The sequence below is a fragment of the Aotus nancymaae genome, unplaced genomic scaffold (assembly GCF_030222135.1).
Source record: "Aotus nancymaae isolate 86718 unplaced genomic scaffold, 86718_ANA_hifiasm-v0.15.2.pri h1tg000029l, whole genome shotgun sequence".
NCBI lineage: Eukaryota > Metazoa > Chordata > Mammalia > Primates > Aotidae > Aotus > Aotus nancymaae.
In genome coordinates, this window is record NW_026988442.1 from 92545823 (window position 1) to 92562804 (window position 16982).

Sequence of the window (16982 nt, forward strand, 5' to 3'; positions counted from 1 at the left end):
CAACAGTCACCTGAGATGGATGCTATTACTGACTCCACTTTACAGATGTGGACATTGGGACGCACGGAAGTTAAATCCCCCTGTCAGGAGAAGGCTAGCCGAGGTTTTAGGCCGTGTGAAGCTGACCCACAGCTGAGGGCTCTGGGACGCCGCCTGGCTCCGGGAGTTGTGGCTGTCCCTGCCCCCCACACATTTGCTTCTTACTCCTCTGCTTGGGTCTTCATCCAGGCAGCGAATTCCTCAACCACAGAGGCCCCTCTGCTCTCTAACTCACGGCGAGCTCGCTCGCCCCTGCCTGGAGCTGACCGCGTTCGGGCCCACAGGGGGCGAGTCACCCCTGGCAAGCCGGGCGAGGCCGCACCTGTGAAGGGCCCTGGCTCCTCCGCAGCGCCCCCGGCTGGAGCCCGGTGTAACTGCAGAGACCCCTGGATCCCGGCAGCTGCCTCCAGGTGACGCCGGCCTTCAGACCGTCCTTGCCTCGAGGAGGTGACAGGGTTTCCTGCGCTGCGGGCGGATGAGGAGGCCGTGACGCAGCCCGCCGTGCAGAGCCCCCGTCGGCCGACAGGCGTACAGAGCTCTGCAGAGGACCCTCCCTCTCTCCGGGCAGCCTTCCAAGCCTTGGCACCCCCAGCCCCCAGCACCGGGCACTTGGGAGCTTTGCAGCTGCCCTGGATCGTACCGGTGCCAGTACTTTGGGCATCTGGACTGGTTTGGACGTGGATGCCCCGGGCAGAGTCCATTACGCAGGTCAGAATCAGCGTGCGGACCCTGCACAGACTTGCCGTGGAGCGAGCTAGGGTGGGGAGGAGCGGAGGGCAAGAAGTTGGTGGGGAAGGGAAGCGGCGCCCAAAGAATACCCACAACATCTTGGGCCTGGGAGGCAAACAGAGGGCCGTGATCCCTGCAGACTTGCGGCACACCCCGCCCCCCTCACCGCCTCTCCACCTCCACCCTCTCCCAGCACCTCCCCAACTGCTCGTCTTCTGTGTCTCTCCATTGTTCCCCACCAGGTGGGGGGCAGGGGGTCCTTCTTCCTGTCTGCTCTTTGATGTCCAGCTGAAGTGCCACCTCCTACAGGCAGCCTCCCCTGGCTATGCCAGCTTGTGCTGATTGCCCTCTCCTCTGAATTCTGTAAGCATTTCCCACATGTACCTGCCCCTGGGTCCTGCAAGGGGGGCCTGCCTTGTTAAGAGTTTCACCCTGTTCCTCTAGGACAGAATCTGATTGATCCCCTGGGTTAGGTGACTTCCCTGTGCAACAACAGAAGCCAGCAAGGTGGGGTCACATGCCCCATTTAGAAGTGTAGACTTTGAGGAGGAGCATGGGCACCTCCTCCTAGGAACCAGTAGGGCAGGTAGGAAAGGAGGGCACCTCTGGTGCAGCCTGGTTTGGGGCAGCGAGACGCTCAATAAATGCTGATAGTCTCCTGGACGCTGGCAAAGGTGTTGAGCTGGACCCTTTATTTCTGCCCTTCTCCCTTCTGGCACCCCAGCCAGGAAATGGCTGCAGCCTTTCTGGATTCCCATTCATTTTTCTTACTGGTTCACAAAAGGAGCCAAGTGGACGCAGCAAGACCTGAGTTCAAATTAAATCTGCCAACTACTAGCTCAGTGAATCTGGGCAAGTAGCACAGACTTGAGTGTCCTTGCCTGAAAAGTAGAGGTTAGAGGGATGCTATGTGCAGTTTCCTGGGAGGGGGCGGGGGGAGTTCATGAGCAATTGGAGGTGAGGATGGAGCCCAGTGCCCAGCATCCACGCACTGGGGACCCAAAGAGGGCATCTTCTCAAGGTTTTATGTATCAGAAATTGGGATGGCATGTCATTGGGACAGCGTCTTTTTTCTTGTACAGTGGCACATAAATAGGTCTGTCTTATAATGAATGGCATCCTGGATTTGATGAAATATGGAATATTACCTGTTGTGCTGATCTTGGACAAACTACAATGTTTCTGGGTAAAATGTCCCCATCTGAAAAACAGGGACAGCGTCCCTCCCTTAGCCAGCCACTTGGGACTAAAATGAGACCACATCTGTCAAGGGTTTTGCCCTCACCTCCCTCCCTGCTGGATGGCATCCGTGTTGGGCAGAGGTGTGCTTCAGGCAACCCAAGCCATACTGAGCTAGGACCAGGAGTGCTACTGCCACTTTTGTTTGTCTGTGGAGAGGGAGGCCTCAGTGCTGAGGGCCAAGCAAATATTAGTGGTTATGCATTAACTCGAACTCCAGCCTGTCATGGCGGCAGGACGGCGAATTTGCAGTATCTCCATGACCCACCCCTGTGAGTCCCCCTCCAGGCAGGTACATGAGGGGTGTGGAGGGAGGGCTGCCCCCGGGAGAGGAGAGCTAGGTGGTGGTGAGGGCTGAGTCCTCTAGCCAGGGTGCTCGAGACCGCCTGAGCTTGGGGTAAAAGGAAGCGAGGCCTTCCACTGGCTCGGCCTGGCAGCCACAGTCCTAGGGCCCTTTGCCACGCGTCTCCCTCTTTCCAGGACGAGGATCCCAGGGCCCAGGGCTATTCCAACAGGCAGTTTGGAGCAAAGGACCCTCCGTTCTCCCCACCCCACTTCCGCCTTTGGGGGTATCAGATTTGAACAGATTTCAGAAGCAGTCTCAGAGGAAGTGGGCAAGAATGCAGAGCAGGGGCTGGGTGTGCAGAGGGCCAGAAAGCCTACCCACTGGGGCGGCTCCTTGGTCTCTGGCCCCCAGGGCTACTTCTGTGGCATTGTGGGACACCTGGTGGTTTGGGGCAGGGGTTGAGTTTCCAGGCCTGGAACCACACAGGCCTGGCTTTGAGTCCTGGCTCTGCCACCTCTGGGGTTAGATTTTTAAGAAACCACTGAACTCCTCCGAGCCTCAGTTTCCCCCTCTATGAAATGGGGTTTACAGCATTAATAGCTACCTCTTGGGTGGTTGTGAGCCTTAATTGAAGTCATAATAGCTCATGTTTACTGAGCACAAGCTCTGTGCAAAGCCTGTTTGGAGAACTTTATGTGGATTAACTCCTTTAATTCTCACAACACCCTTTAAGGCAGAACTATAACACGTGATTCCGTCTGTTTTATAAACAAGGAAGCGGAGGCATGGAGCAGTTAAGCATCGTGGCCAGCACTGCCCTCCAGGAAGTACTGGAGCTGGAGTTTGCTCTGTGCGGTCTGGCTTCATGGCCTGCCCTCTGAATCCTGTAAAAATTGCTTGAAGGACGCCATGAGTGTCCAATCAACGTTAGCTAATATTCTCAGCCCAGTCATTAGACCGACAGAGGCAGCCAACCCACTGCCCCCAGGGAGGACACAAGCATCCCAGCGCCCTCTGCACTGCATTTTGGAGCTGCTACCTAGGCAGGCAGTGTGACCTCAGCCCCACAGAGAGGGGACAGTTGAGGCCTTCTGAGGGTAGCTATGTGTTTAGCGAACAAGGGCCCTCAAAGCCTCCGCCCTAACAGCCAGCACACAGGGACAGTCCTTTCATTCCGCTTCCACCTGGAAGGAGCAGGCAGAGCAGCGGTGGGAGTGGGCACTGCCTGGAGCTCAGACGTCCTCCTCAGACAGGTGCCAGCGCCTCCGGAATGTGGCGGCTCGCAAGCCTCCTGCTGCTCCTGGCCACCTGGGGAATTTCCAGCACACCAGCTCCTCTTGGTAAGGCCTCCCCACCCCTACCCCGGGACCCCTGTGGCCTCTACAAGGCCCAAGTGGGCATCTGCCCAGGACTTCACAGCTTCCACCATCTCTCTGAGCCCTGGGTGAGATGAGGGGCAGACAGGAATGGCAGGAATCAACTGATCAGTCCCAGGTAGGCCAGCTGCCAGAGTGCCCACTAGGGCTGCGAGGGCAGGCACGCGTGACAGCAGGGAGCCCCGCAATTACTTCCTAAAGCTTCGTCCGCCCCACGGGATGGTCGCAGAGTCCCCTGGGCCTTCCCTCTCCACCCACTCACTCCGTCAGCTGTGAAGACCCCAGGCCCAGGCTCCCGCCCACACTGCCCAGTGCGGCCGCTCCTCAAATGCACGTCGGGCTCATGGCTGGTCTCCACAGTCAACAGGAGGAGGCCATGATTCTTGGGGAGGTCCGCGGGACACGCAGGCCCCTAGAGCCACACCATTCTGTTGGTTGCATTTGTACGTTTATTGAGCTGCTTATCTGCCTGGGACCCGTACCCCCACCTTTTCTCCGAGGTGTCCTGAGCTCAGGCACACCGCCTCTAGGATGTCTTTCCCTCCAGCCCTCATCCCTCCCTCCTAACTGTCCCCTGCACCCAAGACAAACACTTCATAAAGCCCAGGAGACATTGGTGACTCTCACTGGGTAACAGGTCTGTCTGTCCTCCGGGCATCCCTGCCCAAGGGGAGGAACATGGGGAATGCTTGGCGGGGGAGGAGAGGGAGACTGGGGGATGCATCAGGATGGGGCTGCACGCTGTGTACTGGCAGAACAGTGAGACGATTAACTTGGCAGTCTTTACAGCAGCAGCCAGGGCACTCATCCTTGAGTGCTTATCTCTGGGCCAGGGACGGTAATTGGGTGTTTTACATGACGATCGCATCCCCATGTTTTGGATGAGTAAATAGAGGCTGAGTGGAGCGATGAGGAGGCTGGCCCTATGGTGTCGGCCAGGCACATGTGACTGTAAGAGGTAAAAACACTGGCTCAGATACACAGAGGTCAGGGTGGGGTTCACAGGGAGGCCTGACCATCTCAGAGCAAGGCTTCCTCCTCCAACTGCCATCTGCTTCCCAGGGAGGAAGAGAGCAGAGAAGCCCAGTGCCTGGCTATGACCTGGAATTAGAATGGGTCCCGAGGGGGCGGGGACAAGAACTTCCCGGGCTCTCCTGGCTGGGCTTCCTCAGATCCCCTCATGGCCCCAGCCCCTCTCAGGCCCCTCCACCAAGGTGAGCTCCCCCTCCCTCCAAAACCAGACTCAGTGTTCTCCAGCAGCGAGCGTGCCCACCAGGTACTGCGGATCCACAAACGCGCCAACAACTTCCTGGAGGAGCTCCGGCCCGGCAACCTGGAGCGGGAGTGCGCAGAGGAGATCTGTGACTTCGAGGAGGCCAAGGAAATTTTCCAAAACGTGGATGACACAGTAAGACCACCATAGGTCCAGGGGATGAGGCTCAGGGGTGAGCTGGTGACCAGCAGGGGCCTGGAGGAGCAGGTGGGGACCCAATGCTGAGGCCCTCTTAAGAGCTGGGGAGGTGGTGGGTGCCAGCCCCCTCTCCTCCTGCTTGTGAGGGTGGCTGAGGGAAGCGATGAGGATGCTGGCCCTATGGTGTTGGCCAGGTGCATGTGACTGCAAGAAACAGATCTCAAGAAGAAGCTCCAGTAAAGAGTGTGGGGCAGCCCTAGGCAGGGACTCCCACCCAACCACGCTGTAGGTGGTTTCGTCTACCCTCCAGCCACCCCTGATCACCACTGCCTCCCCTCCCTGTCTCACAAAGACCCAAAGACCACCCTGCTACCACCCATGCCCCTGCGGATCAGGGTGTGTGTGACTCACTTCTGTCCACATAAAATCGCTCACTCGGGCCGGGCGCGGTGGCTCAAGCCTGTAATCCCAGCACTTTGGGAGGCCGAGGCGGGTGGATCACGAGGTCAAGAGATCGAGACCATCCTGGTCAACATGGTGAAACCCCGTCGCTACTAAAAATACAAAAAATTAGCTGGGCATGGTGGCGTGTGCCTGTAATCCCAGCTACTCAGGAGGCTGAGGCAGGAGAATTGCCTGAACCCAGGAGGCGGAGGTTGCGGTGAGCCAAGATCACGCCATTGCACTCCAGCCTGGGTAACAAGAGCAAAACTCTGTCTCAAAAAAAAAAAAAAAAATCGCTCACTCTGTGCCTCACATCAAGGAGAGAAAATCTGATTGCTCGGGGGGGTCAGAAGACAGGGTCTGTGTCTTATTTGCCTAAGGGACCAAGTCCTTTGGGGCCCCCAGAGCCCTGTGGAGGTGGCCCGAGGTAGCAGGGTGAGCTTGGTAAGGGGGCTGGCTTCCTGAGACAAGGCTCAGACCCACTCTGTTCCTGGAGCTCACTTCAGCCACTAGGACCTGAAAGTTGTGCCCTGACCTGGCCTTCCAAGGCATCCGTCTGTAGGCATGCTTTCCAGTGCAGGCTTTCAAGGCAGAAGGATACCGTCCGGCCTGCACCTCCTCTTGCCCTCAGACTCCACCTCCTTGACTGGACCCCCAAATGCTCCCCTCCATCCCCACCGCCTCTTTCCCCAGTGGCCTCCCTGGCAGAGCCACAATGACCTTCTGCCGGCACACATCTGACACATCACACGGATGCTCCCGCCTCACCCATGCTCTCAGCCACCGCAGGCCTTGGCTGGCCTCTCTGAAGGAGCAGGCATCACAGCGTGGGGTGGCTGGTCCCAGACCACCAGCAGCAGCAGCCCAGTCCTGATGCCTGGTTAGGAACACAGATCCTCTGCCCCCGTCCCCCCAACTCGGAGAACACTGGCTTAGGGAAAGGCTAGATGCTCAAGGGTCCTTGAGCCGGTGCGCGGAGGGCGTGATGGAGCTGGAAGGAGGCCTAGCGACCTGGCGAGGGATTCGGTCCCTTGCGTTGCAGAGGCTGCTGTGGGAGCGGACAGTCGCTGGAGCTGCTTGGGAGAGGGCGTTGCTCGGGGGACGCGGGATCCAGGCTGGGCGCGGGCGGGGGATGCTGGAGGGCGGGGAAGGCGGGCGCGGACCCCTGTGTGTCCGGAAGCGCTCCCTCCCCTGCCCACTCAGCGGCCGCCCTGCCCCACCCGGGCGCGCCCCCTCCGCACACCGGGCTGCAGGCGCCTGACGCTGCCCGCTCTCTCCGCAGCTGGCCTTCTGGTCCAAGTACGTCGGTGAGTGCGTTCTGGATCCCCGGCTGCGCTGCCGGCGCCCGCGGCCCTCGGGGTCTCTGGCCGCTGACCCCCTACCCGCCCTGTGTCGCAGACGATGACCAGTGCTTGGTCCGGCCCTCGGAGCACCCGTGCGCCAGCCTGTGCTGCGGCCACGGCACGTGCATCGACGGCATCGGCAGCTTCAGCTGCGACTGCAGCCACGGCTGGGAGGGCCGCTTCTGCCAGCGCGGTGAGGGGCGCGGGGGGCGCGGGCGGCGGGGTGGGGCGGGGCGGGGCCGGGGGTGGGGGGCGCCGCCCCAGCGCCCGCTGCCCGCTCCCTCCGCTGCCCGCAGAGGTGAGCTTCCTCAACTGCTCGCTGGACAACGGCGGCTGCACGCACTACTGCCTGGAGGAGGAGGGCGGGCGGCGCTGCAGCTGCGCGCTCGGCTACCAGCTGGGGGACGACCACCTGCAGTGCGAGCCCGCAGGTGAGAGGCGCCCATACATCGCCCGGGAATCGCGCCGGGTGCTCGCGGGCGGGGTGGGCAGGCCCCCTGACGGGGCGCGACTCGGCGGGCACAGGAGGTTTCCAGGAGGGAGCGAGGAACAGAGTTGAGCCCGGGGGCAGCGGCGGACAGTGCGGTCAGCCAGGGAGCGGGGCGGCCCCTCCGCTTTCCCCGCTTGCTCTCTTCCTGGCGTCCCTGCCCACCTGGGGCCACCTCCCGGAGCGCGAGTGCAGGGGTGGCGCCGATCTCCAGGCTGAGCGGATCTGGGGCCAGGACTGCAGCGCCTCCATCTAGCCTGGCTGCATTTATTTTCTCTGATGTTGTCCGGCGGGAATCGCATTGCCCTCTTTGCCCCTTGAGAACAGAACCCTGATTCTGCCTTCTTTTATATTTTTCCTTTTATGCATTTTGATCAAGTTTATATATGTACGAAGCTTTAAAAATCAGTTTTACAACTCTTACATTTTAGCATGCTGTTCCTTGGCGTCGTCTTTTTTTCATTCATTTTCATTATAAGGTGGAGCTTTTTAATGTGGAAATTCCTATTTTCTGCCTCTGGGACCAGGTGTTACTTATTCCTTCGACAGTCTCCCCTTTGCTTCCTCTGTTTCTTTCCCGGCCTCCCATTATTCAGACCCCTTTCCCCTAGTTTTATTGTGTCTTCTATTTCTCATTTCTTTGACTTTGTGTTCTTCTTTCAGGGAACTTTCTACAACTTTATAGTTCAATGCTTCTGCTGAAAACAATTTTTGGCCAGGCTCAGTGGCTCAGATCTGTAATTCCAGCACTTTAAGAGGCTGAGGTGGGAGGATTGCTTGAGCTTGGGAGTTTGAGACCAGCCTGGGCAACATAGGGTAACTGTGCCTCTTTTTTAAGAAAGGAAAAAAAAAAGAGTTAAAGTTTTAACTTTTTATTTTGAAATAATTAGAGATTCCCACGACGCTGCAAAGAAGCGCCTTGTGGGCCTGTTGGCCTGTGGGCTTTCCTGCCAGGCGGTGGGAAGGCCCTGTCATTGGCTGGACCCCAGATCGTGAGGGTTTTCCTTTGAGGCTGCTTTCTCACAGGAATCCTCCAAGCTCTTGGAGGACAGAGGATGCTCACCATGGCGTTTGGCCCCTCAGAGCAGCGTGGGGCCGTGGACCTTTGCCTGACTCCCTGTGGTCAGCCGAGAGCACCACTCCCTCCCCAGGCGGGCCTGGAGTCCCTAGTCAGTCTCTGGTTCCCCTTCTGCAGGCAAGGAGAGGGGAGTCAAGCCAATGAGGAGGGCTCTCGCAGTTTCTCTTACAAACTCTCAACATGCGCCCGCACTTGCACTGCCTTCCCGGAAGCCCCCTGTTTCTGTGGTCCAATCCTTCTCACCTCCTTCTCCCTATAATTCCTCTCCTCTGTGAGGAGCTCAGCAGCATCCCAGCATAAGACCTTGCTAATGTATCCCAGGGACCACCCCCAATCCTGGGTTACAATGAGCCTTCAGGAAGTTTAATGACCTATGTAAGAACCACAGCCAGCAGGTGATGCGGCCTGGTCTGACTCTTGCCATTCGGTGGCACTGTTTGTTGACTGACTGATTGACTGACTGGAGCAGGGTTGTAGCTAATATTAATGGAGTGGTCTAAGTATCATTGGTCCCTTGAACCCTGCACTGTGGCAAAGTGGCCTGTAGGCAGGAGGAGGACAAAGACAGGAGGGCAGTCTCCGGAGGAGGGCCTGGCAGGCCCTCACCACCTCCGCCTACCTCAGTGAAATTCCCTTGCGGGAGGCTGTGGAAGCGGATGGAGAAGAAGCGCACTCACCTGAAACGGGACACAGAAGACCAAGAAGACCAAGTAGACCCTCGGCTCATCGATGGGAAATTGACCAGACGGGGAGACAGCCCCTGGCAGGTGGGAGGCGCTAGGTCCGGGGTCACTGAGCCCCTCGCCGCAGCTGTGCTCAGGGTGCAGAAGCAGAAAGGGAAGCTGCCATTGCTTGCAAGGGATGATAAAGGTGGGGGATACTTCAGGGAAAGAGACACGCAACCAGCGGGGAGAGGAGCAGCCAGGGCAGGTGAGGGGAGGGGCGTGGGGCCATGGAGGGGGATGCAGGAGGGAGGGTTACCGTCTCTAAAGCTGGAAAGACACTGCTCTGCCCACCGATGGGAGAGGGCTAGGAGGGAGGGCTGGGCCTGCGTTGCCCTCCAGCCTCCACATGGGAACTGACACTTACTGGGTTCCCCTCTCTAACAGGCATGGGGGCGATAGAAACCAACAACGGGGTATTGGCCCTGGGGACTCAGACTCCGTGAGGGTCAGGACCCCAAAGACCGGGCAGCCCAGTGGGGCCAGAGCCAGAAAGGCCCTTCAAGAGAGGGGCTGCGGGAGGCCAAAGGGAATACCCAGGCATCCTGGGGGCCGCAGAGTCTTCCCAGAGGACACAAGGCCTGGCCAAGGCTCCAAGGATGAGAGGAGCTCGCTGGGTGACATTGGGTGTGGCTGAGGGTGCCTGGAACAGTATGAACAGTACAGGAACAGCATGGGCAGTCAGGAAGACACCCTGGGACAGGATAACACTGTAAAATGGGCAAAAATAGTAAATGCCAGGAAAGGGCCTAGGCCTATGCCCGCATGACCACGGAACCCAGGAAAGTGCAGATGAGACCCAGGTGCCCTGAACTGGAGGCAGCCCTGTGATGTCATCATTTCACCCCATTGCAGGTGGTCCTGCTGGACTCGCAGAAGAAGCTGGCCTGCGGGGCGGTTCTCATCCACCCCTCCTGGGTGCTGACAGCGGCCCACTGCCTGGAGGACCCCAGGAAGCTCCTTGTCAGGCTTGGTATGGGCTGGAGCCGGGCAGGAGGGGGCTGCCAGAGGCCTGGGTGGGGGGACCAGGCAGGCTGTTCAGGTTTGGGGGACCCTGCTACCCAGGTACTTAAGCAAGAGGCTTCTCGAGCTCCACAGAAGGTGTTTGAGAGGAGGAGGCCTATGTGCCCTGCTCTGCCCACCCCTGTGACACCTGGTATTTTGCAGTAGGGGGTTCTCTGGTGCTCTCTTCGAACCTGGGCACAGTTACCTGCACACACGTGTTTGTGAGTGAGGGGCTACACAGACTCTGCCCTCTGCACTCCCACTCATGTGGAGCAGGCTCTGTGTGGCCCTCAGTACCCTCGGGGGCAGAGACCAGCAAGGCCTGGCCTCAGGGCTGTGCCTCCCATGGACGGATGGGGATGGGGCTGTGCAGCGGGAGTCCTGGCATCTGCCAAAGCCACGAGCAGGTTGGGGGCGCCCAGGCATCACCCTCGATCTATGGCAATTTCTGGAGTGGGGGGTCTGGCTCAACTCTATGCCAAAAAGAAAAAGTGTACTGAGAATGACCAAATTCACATTTCCTACTGTGTAATCTATAGCCAGTGGCCCCCCGTGGGGCTTAGCTTAAGACTGCCAGGTGCTCTTCCCCAGGAACCATCAGTGTGGCCTGAGAGGACCTTCTCTCTCAGGTGGGACCTGGCCCTCTCCTCCCTGGCAGTGCCGTGTTCTGGGGGTCCTCCTCTCCCAGTCTGCTGCTCCTGCCCTGGTCTCTCCAGCTACCATTGCTCCACATCCCTCTGTGGCTCTGGTCTGTGTCTGGGGTTTTCAGGGGCCTCGGGCTTCCCTGCTGCCCATTCCTTCTCTGGTTCTGGTCTCATCTTCATGAGTCCTGAAAATGGACCAGCATCCTGCCCCTTTGAGACTGACACCGTTGGCCACTCCTTCTGGCAGGAAAAGTCACCATGGATAGGGGTCCACGGCATAGACAGGTGGCTCCGGGCAGTGCCTGGGACGTGTGGTCCTTCTTCAGACCCCCAGCCCGGGCCTGCAGGGGCACAGCAGTGGGTGGGCCTCGGGAAAGTGCTGTCGGGGAGAGGCTCCCCGCAGCCCACTCTGACGGTGCCCTCTGCCCTGCAGGAGAGTATGACCTGCGGCGCTGGGAGAGGTGGGAGCTGGACCTGGACATCGAGGAGGTCCTGGTCCACCCCAACTACAGCAAGAGCACCACCGACAATGACATCGCGCTGGTGCGCCTGGCCCAGCCCGCCACCCTCTCGCAGACCATCGTGCCCGTCTGCCTCCCGGACAGCGGCCTCGCAGAGCGCGAGCTCACTCAGGCCGGCCAGGAGACCATCGTGACCGGCTGGGGCTACCAGAGCAGCCGAGAGAAGGACCCCAAGAGAAACCGCACCTTCATTCTCAACTTCATCAAGATTCCCGTGGTCCCGCGCAACGAGTGCAGCAAGGTGATGAGCAACATGGTGTCTGAGAACATGCTGTGTGCGGGCGTCCTCGGGGACCGGCGGGACGCCTGCGACGGCGACAGTGGGGGGCCCATGGTCGCGTCCTTCCGCGGCACCTGGTTCCTGGTGGGCCTGGTGAGCTGGGGTGAGGGCTGCGGGCTCCTTCACAACTACGGTGTTTACACCAAAGTCAGCCGCTACCTCGATTGGATCCACGGGCACATCAGAGACAAGGAAGCCCCTCCGGAGAGCCAGGCGGCACCTTAGCAACCCTCCCTGCCGGGCTGGGCTTTTGCATGGCAATGGATGGAACATTAAAGGGGCATGTAACAAGCACGTGGGCCTGCTGTTCTGTTTGTCCTTCCACCCCTTCTAGGCTGTTCTGGAGGGAAGTAACATTTATTGAGCACCTGTTGTATGCCACATGCCTTATGAATAGAACCTTAACTCCCAGACCAATTCTGTGGGGTGGGGAGGAGCAGATCCAAGTTCTGCAGGGTCTAAAGCTGCGTGTGTTGGGGGGACACTCTGTTTATGAAAAAGAATAAAAACCACGACCACAGAGACGCTAGAGCCTTTCCCAGGGCTTTGGGAAGAGCCTGTGCAAGCCGGGGATGCTGAAGGCGAGGCTTGACTAGCTCTCCAGCAAGCCCAGCTTTGCAGGTAGATGGGTTTAGCTCATATCACAGAGGAGGAAACCGAGGCTCTGAGAGGTTTACGTGGTGAAGCCAGGATTCAAATCTAGGTCGGATTCCAAAACCCAGGTGCTTTTTTCCTTTCTCCACTTGTCCTGGAGGACAGCTGGTTCCATGGCACTCGGTGTGGAGGCCAGCATTAGCTCTGCCGGGGAGCAGCCAGAGACCTAGAAAGTGTTGGGTCAGCTCGGAATGAGCTCACAGTGTCACAGAATGAGCTCCCTTCCTTCCCTCCCTCCCTCCTTCCTTTGTTTTGACAGAGTCTCACTCTGTCGCCAGGCTGGAGTGCAGTGGCACCATCTCGGCTCACTGCAACCTCTGCCTCCTGTGTTGAAGCCATTCTCCTGCCTCAGCCTCCCGAGCAGCTGGGACTAGAGGCGTGTGCCACTACGCCCAATAATTTTTGTATTTTGTGGTGGAGACAAGGTTTCACCATGTTGGCCAGGCTGGTCTCGAAGGCCTGACCTCATGATCTGCCCACCTTGGCCTCCAAAGTGCTGGGATTAAGGTGTGAGTCACTGCACATGGCCCCTTTCTCTTTCTCTCTCTCTCTCCCTCCTTCCCTCCCTCCCTCCCTTCCTTCCTTCTTTCCTTCCTTCCCTCCCTCTCTGTCTCTCTCTTCTGCTCTTTCTTTCTCTCTTGTCTTGCTTTGTCACCCAGGCTGAATGGAGTGCAGTGGCACAATCTCAGCTCACTGCAACCTTCACCTTCTGGGTTCAAGTGATTCTCCTGCCTCAGCCTCCCCAGTAGCTGGGATTACAGGCACCCACCACCATGCCCAGCTAATTTTCATATTTTTAGTAGAGACAGGGTTTCACCATGTTGACTAGGCTGGTCTCGAAGTCCTGACCTCAGGTGATCTGCCCGCCTCAGCCTCCCAAAGTGCTGGGATTACGGGCGTGAGTCAACGCACCTGGCCCCATCTTTAGTTTTACATATTTTTAATTTTGGTAGATTTAGGGATGTAAGTATAGATTTCTTGCACGCATGTATTGTGCAGTGGTGGAGTCTGGGCTTCTGGTGGGGACATCACCCGAACGTGAGCATTGTACCCAAATAGGTGATTTTCAACCCTCGCCCCCTCCCTTCCACCTTTTGCAGTCTCCCACGTCTAGGATTCCACTCTGTATGTTCATGACAACACCCATCTTTAGCGCACGGCTGAGGCCACAGCCGAGGAGGAGACACTCTCCCCCAGGGGCCACATGCTGGGCCTTCTGGAGGCAGATGAGGGGAAGCCTCTCGGGAGGCCTTCAAGCCTGGCATGCATGGGGGTGTGCCACGCAGGAGGTGAGCAGTGCTGGGGACAGGCTGGGTGAAGCACTCATCCATTGACGGTATCTATTGAGTGCCACTGCTGGGCCCAGAGCTGAGCTTGGACAGGTGCATGGGTCACACCCAGGGACACACAGATCACACAAGAGAAGCTTGACACGAACTTGCTTGAACAGAACCTTTTGATTAACAAAAATAAAAGGACGTGAAGAGAAATTTAAGATTCAGTGGGCTGAAGAGTGGTCACTTACCACTGCAACATTTGAGAGCTGGCATCAGGTGGCAGCCTGGCTGCAGAGAAGGTACCCAGGCCCTGGACTCAGTGGTGGCCCTTCCCCAGCCGGTGCCCCCAGCCTCACTGCCTGGCCGTCCTGCACCTTCTTTTCCTTGTCTAAGAACTGGGCTCATGCCCTTCTATCCCCGGTGGTTGTGGGGATGACAGGAAGGCCAACCCCTGCAGGGCCAGGGGCCTGGAGCTGGCCCTGGGTAGACGCCTCCCTCCCCTTCTTCCTGAGCCCTCCATGCAGAGCCCAGGATCCGACGATCGCAGTGACTAAAATCTCTTTGGAGAAGGGAGAGATCAGTGGAGACTAAAGCCATTGGTGGGAGTGGAAGAATTCAGTTCTCCAGTGGAAGGCGGCAGTGTGCAGAGAGCCCCATGCTGGGGCTGCTGGGGCCAAGGCCAGGGGGTTCAGTCCCCTGAGAAGCCCCCACCAGCTTAGCCTAGGGGATGAGCTATGGGAAGAACAGATGAGAAACTGCTGACTAATCAAGGCCGACAGGACCAGGGCAAGCTGGGCGAGACCGTGGAGGTGGTGGAAGGAGCAGGCAGGCTAAGCCTGGGGAGGCCGAGAGAGGCTGAGCAGGGAGCCAGGTCCTAGGAAAGAGACAGCACCCAGCTCCAGGGCCATGTCGGGGAGGCTGTGGCGGAGGACTGGGGCACCAGGCCGTATTGAGAACCTTCACTGCAGGCCCATGCTAGGTTCCTGACCCACGGTAACTGGGGTCTTCACAGAGCAAATGAGGGAGGAACTGCCGACTCCATTCTGATGGAGGGAAAAGAGCCTCTGGGGGGCTTTCTGCATCACTGCTATGGGAGGAGTCGGGGTAGGAATGCAGCAGGCTCCAAAGTCCCTGCTGTGTCCCATGGGACAGGGAGCCAGGCAGTGGGAGGCGTTGGGGGGAGAAGAGTGATGTGCGGGTGAGCAGTGGCAGGACCTAGGCTCTGTCAATATTTGGGCTGGGTCAATCATTAGCCTACCTTGTACCCCAGCAGATTCCCCACATGGATTCTGGGCTAGGCCCTGCCCTGCTGGGGGCTCCACAGGGCTTGGCGAGGATTGGACGAGTGGGGCGGGCAGCCTCTGGCCTCTCCACTCAGGAGACTCCCCTGCCCACAGGGCTACAGTCTTGCCTCTGGGCTGAGCAAGCAAACAGAGCACTGCACAGTTGAAAAAATGAGTTTTGAAACAATCTGTCAAGAAAAAAGATGTCAAAGTAGTTATCATGGGAAAAGTCAGACTTTTGATCGACTTCATTGCGCTTATTCTGTGGATATTGTACCTTTAAATTATGTATGTGGGGGAGGGGAGCACACCATAATCTTTCTAGTGCCCAGAAGTTCTTACACTAGGCTCGTTCAGCTGGACCTATGTCCGTGGACGGAGGACTATTCTAGGGCCTCTATGTGCATGGTTTGATTTAATCCTCTATGTGATTTTTTTTTTTTTTTGAGACAGAGTCTCACTCTGTCACCCAGGCTGTAGAGCAGTGGTGTGAGCTCAGCTCACTCAAACTCTGCTTCCCAGGTTCAAGAGATTCTCGTGCCTCAGCCTCCTGGGACTACAGGCGTGTAACACCAGGCCCAGCCAATTTTTGTATTTTCACTAGAAATGAGGTTTCGTCACATTGTCCAGGCTGCTTTAGAACTTCCGACCTCAAGCGATCTGCCTGCCTCGGCCTCCCAGAGTGCTGGGATTAGCAGCGTGAGCCACCATGTTGAGCCTTCTAAGTGATCTTAAGAGATACATGCTCTTGACCTCCTGTTTTAGCCACCTAATGTAACTGGCTCAGAGATGTACACAGCGAGTATAGACAGAATGGGTATATGCCCTCAGATCTGCCTGACTCCAGGTGGGGTCCCTTTAGTTAACATTGGTCCGGGAGAGACCTCAGTGGAGTAAGGAACTGGGCAGGAATCTAACAGGGCTGAGGTGGGAGGCAGGCTCCCTGCAGGTTCTGGCAGAGGTTGGGGCTAAGCAGGTAGGCCATGGGCCAGCAGGGTCCTTACGACTGGCTGCAGATGGAGTTCTGGGTCTATTACCAGGGTGGTGGACGAGGGAGGGACAACAGCTCTCTGAGATCAGGTGTGTGTGCTGTAACATGGGCTCCAGGCCACCTGACTCCAGAGAATCTATGCTGTTTAAGGGCATTACCTCACCCCACAATTGGCCTTGCATTTATCAATTGTCCCTCATTTGGAGGGCAAGAAAACCCAAGTCACCCAGCAAGTTGGTGGGAAAGCGAGGCCTAAAACCCAGGGCCCCGGGCTTGGTGTCTAGTGTTTTTTCCTGTGCACCTGTCCCACCACCCTGTACAATAAGCGTGAGGGCCAGAGTGTGGACCCTGGGGCCCCAGGAGCCTTCACCAGGCCACAGAACACACATATGGTAAAAACAAGTTACACGTGCATGTGGTGAAAAAATCAAATAGGGCAGATGACTTCATGTGAGTGGGGTGGCCATCCCATCCCTCCTTACCTTTACTCTTGCTCTCTGTATGCTATAATTTGAGTAATTTCTATTATCTTTCTTCAAGTTCATTAATTCTGTCTTCTCTTGTGTCCAAACTCTGTGAAACTTGACCAGTTAATAATTTCAGATACTAAATTTTCAGTTCTAGAATGTCCACTTGATTCCTCTCTACAGATACCATTTCTCTGTAAAAATTCCCCATCTTTTCACCTGTTTTCCCCATTTTTCTTCTATCTTCTTTAATATATTGCTATAGTTACTTTAAATTATTATTATCTTATCCAACATTTGGATCACCTGTGGGTCTATGTCTTTTGGCTTTTTTTCTTTTGACTATTGGTTGTATTTTCCTTTTTATTTGCCTGTCTTGTAACTTTCACAGTATGCAGAAAACTATTTATAAAGGAACCATAGCAACCAAATATTATATTATTTTCTTGTCAGGAAATATCTGCCCTTTCTGGTTTAATTAACAACTAAACTGGGATGAGGCTAGTCTGCAGCTTTAGTTATAATCAGTCCATATCAGGTTTCAAATACTTGATGGGAGACAGCCTGAGTGCATGGTAAGTCTGTCTTATCAATCCCAAAGATATAGGAGAGTCATTCTTCCCTTTGGCAGCTTTAAACTCTGCTCCTTAGTTTCCTATCCCCTGCTGCTTCCAAATTTGGCAAATGTCTTGAGGAGGAGACTGGC

At 57.0% G+C, this 16982-nt stretch overlaps 1 protein-coding gene across 5 annotated transcripts; it reads left to right on the forward strand.

Annotated features, from left to right (window-relative positions):
- Positions 1-654: 654 nt before the first annotated feature.
- Positions 655-11896, forward strand: PROC (protein C, inactivator of coagulation factors Va and VIIIa). 5 transcript variants are annotated; one of them, XM_021667995.2, is made up of 9 exons: positions 2177-2299; positions 3543-3633; positions 4911-5077; positions 6807-6831; positions 6923-7060; positions 7164-7298; positions 9057-9199; positions 10010-10127; positions 11237-11896. In XM_021667995.2, the coding sequence occupies exons 1-9, from the start codon at positions 2234-2236 to the stop codon at positions 11827-11829; spliced, it is 1476 nt and encodes a 491-aa protein (XP_021523670.2). In that variant the 5' UTR covers positions 2177-2233; the 3' UTR covers positions 11830-11896. The 5 variants fall into 5 exon arrangements, with proteins under 5 accessions (XP_064238929.1, XP_021523670.2, XP_021523672.2 ...); XM_021667997.2 differs by having other exon boundaries at positions 2192-2279; XM_021667996.2 differs by having other exon boundaries at positions 2192-2279; positions 3547-3633.
- Positions 11897-16982: the final 5086 nt, after the last annotated feature.

What these genes read in the sequence shown, in the direction of transcription:
- PROC (XM_021667994.2), top strand. Translation starts at nt 4,782, where the DNA reads ATGGGTCCCGAGGGGGCGGGGACAAGAACTTCCCGGGCTCTCCTGGCT. An exon ending in CTTCTGGTCCAAGTACGTCG is followed by an intron (nt 6,832 to 6,922) that starts GTGAGTGCGTTC and finishes CCTGTGTCGCAG; the next exon opens with ACGATGACCAGTGCTTGGTC. An exon ending in CCTGCAGTGCGAGCCCGCAG is followed by an intron (nt 7,299 to 9,056) that starts GTGAGAGGCGCC and finishes CGCCTACCTCAG; the next exon opens with TGAAATTCCCTTGCGGGAGG.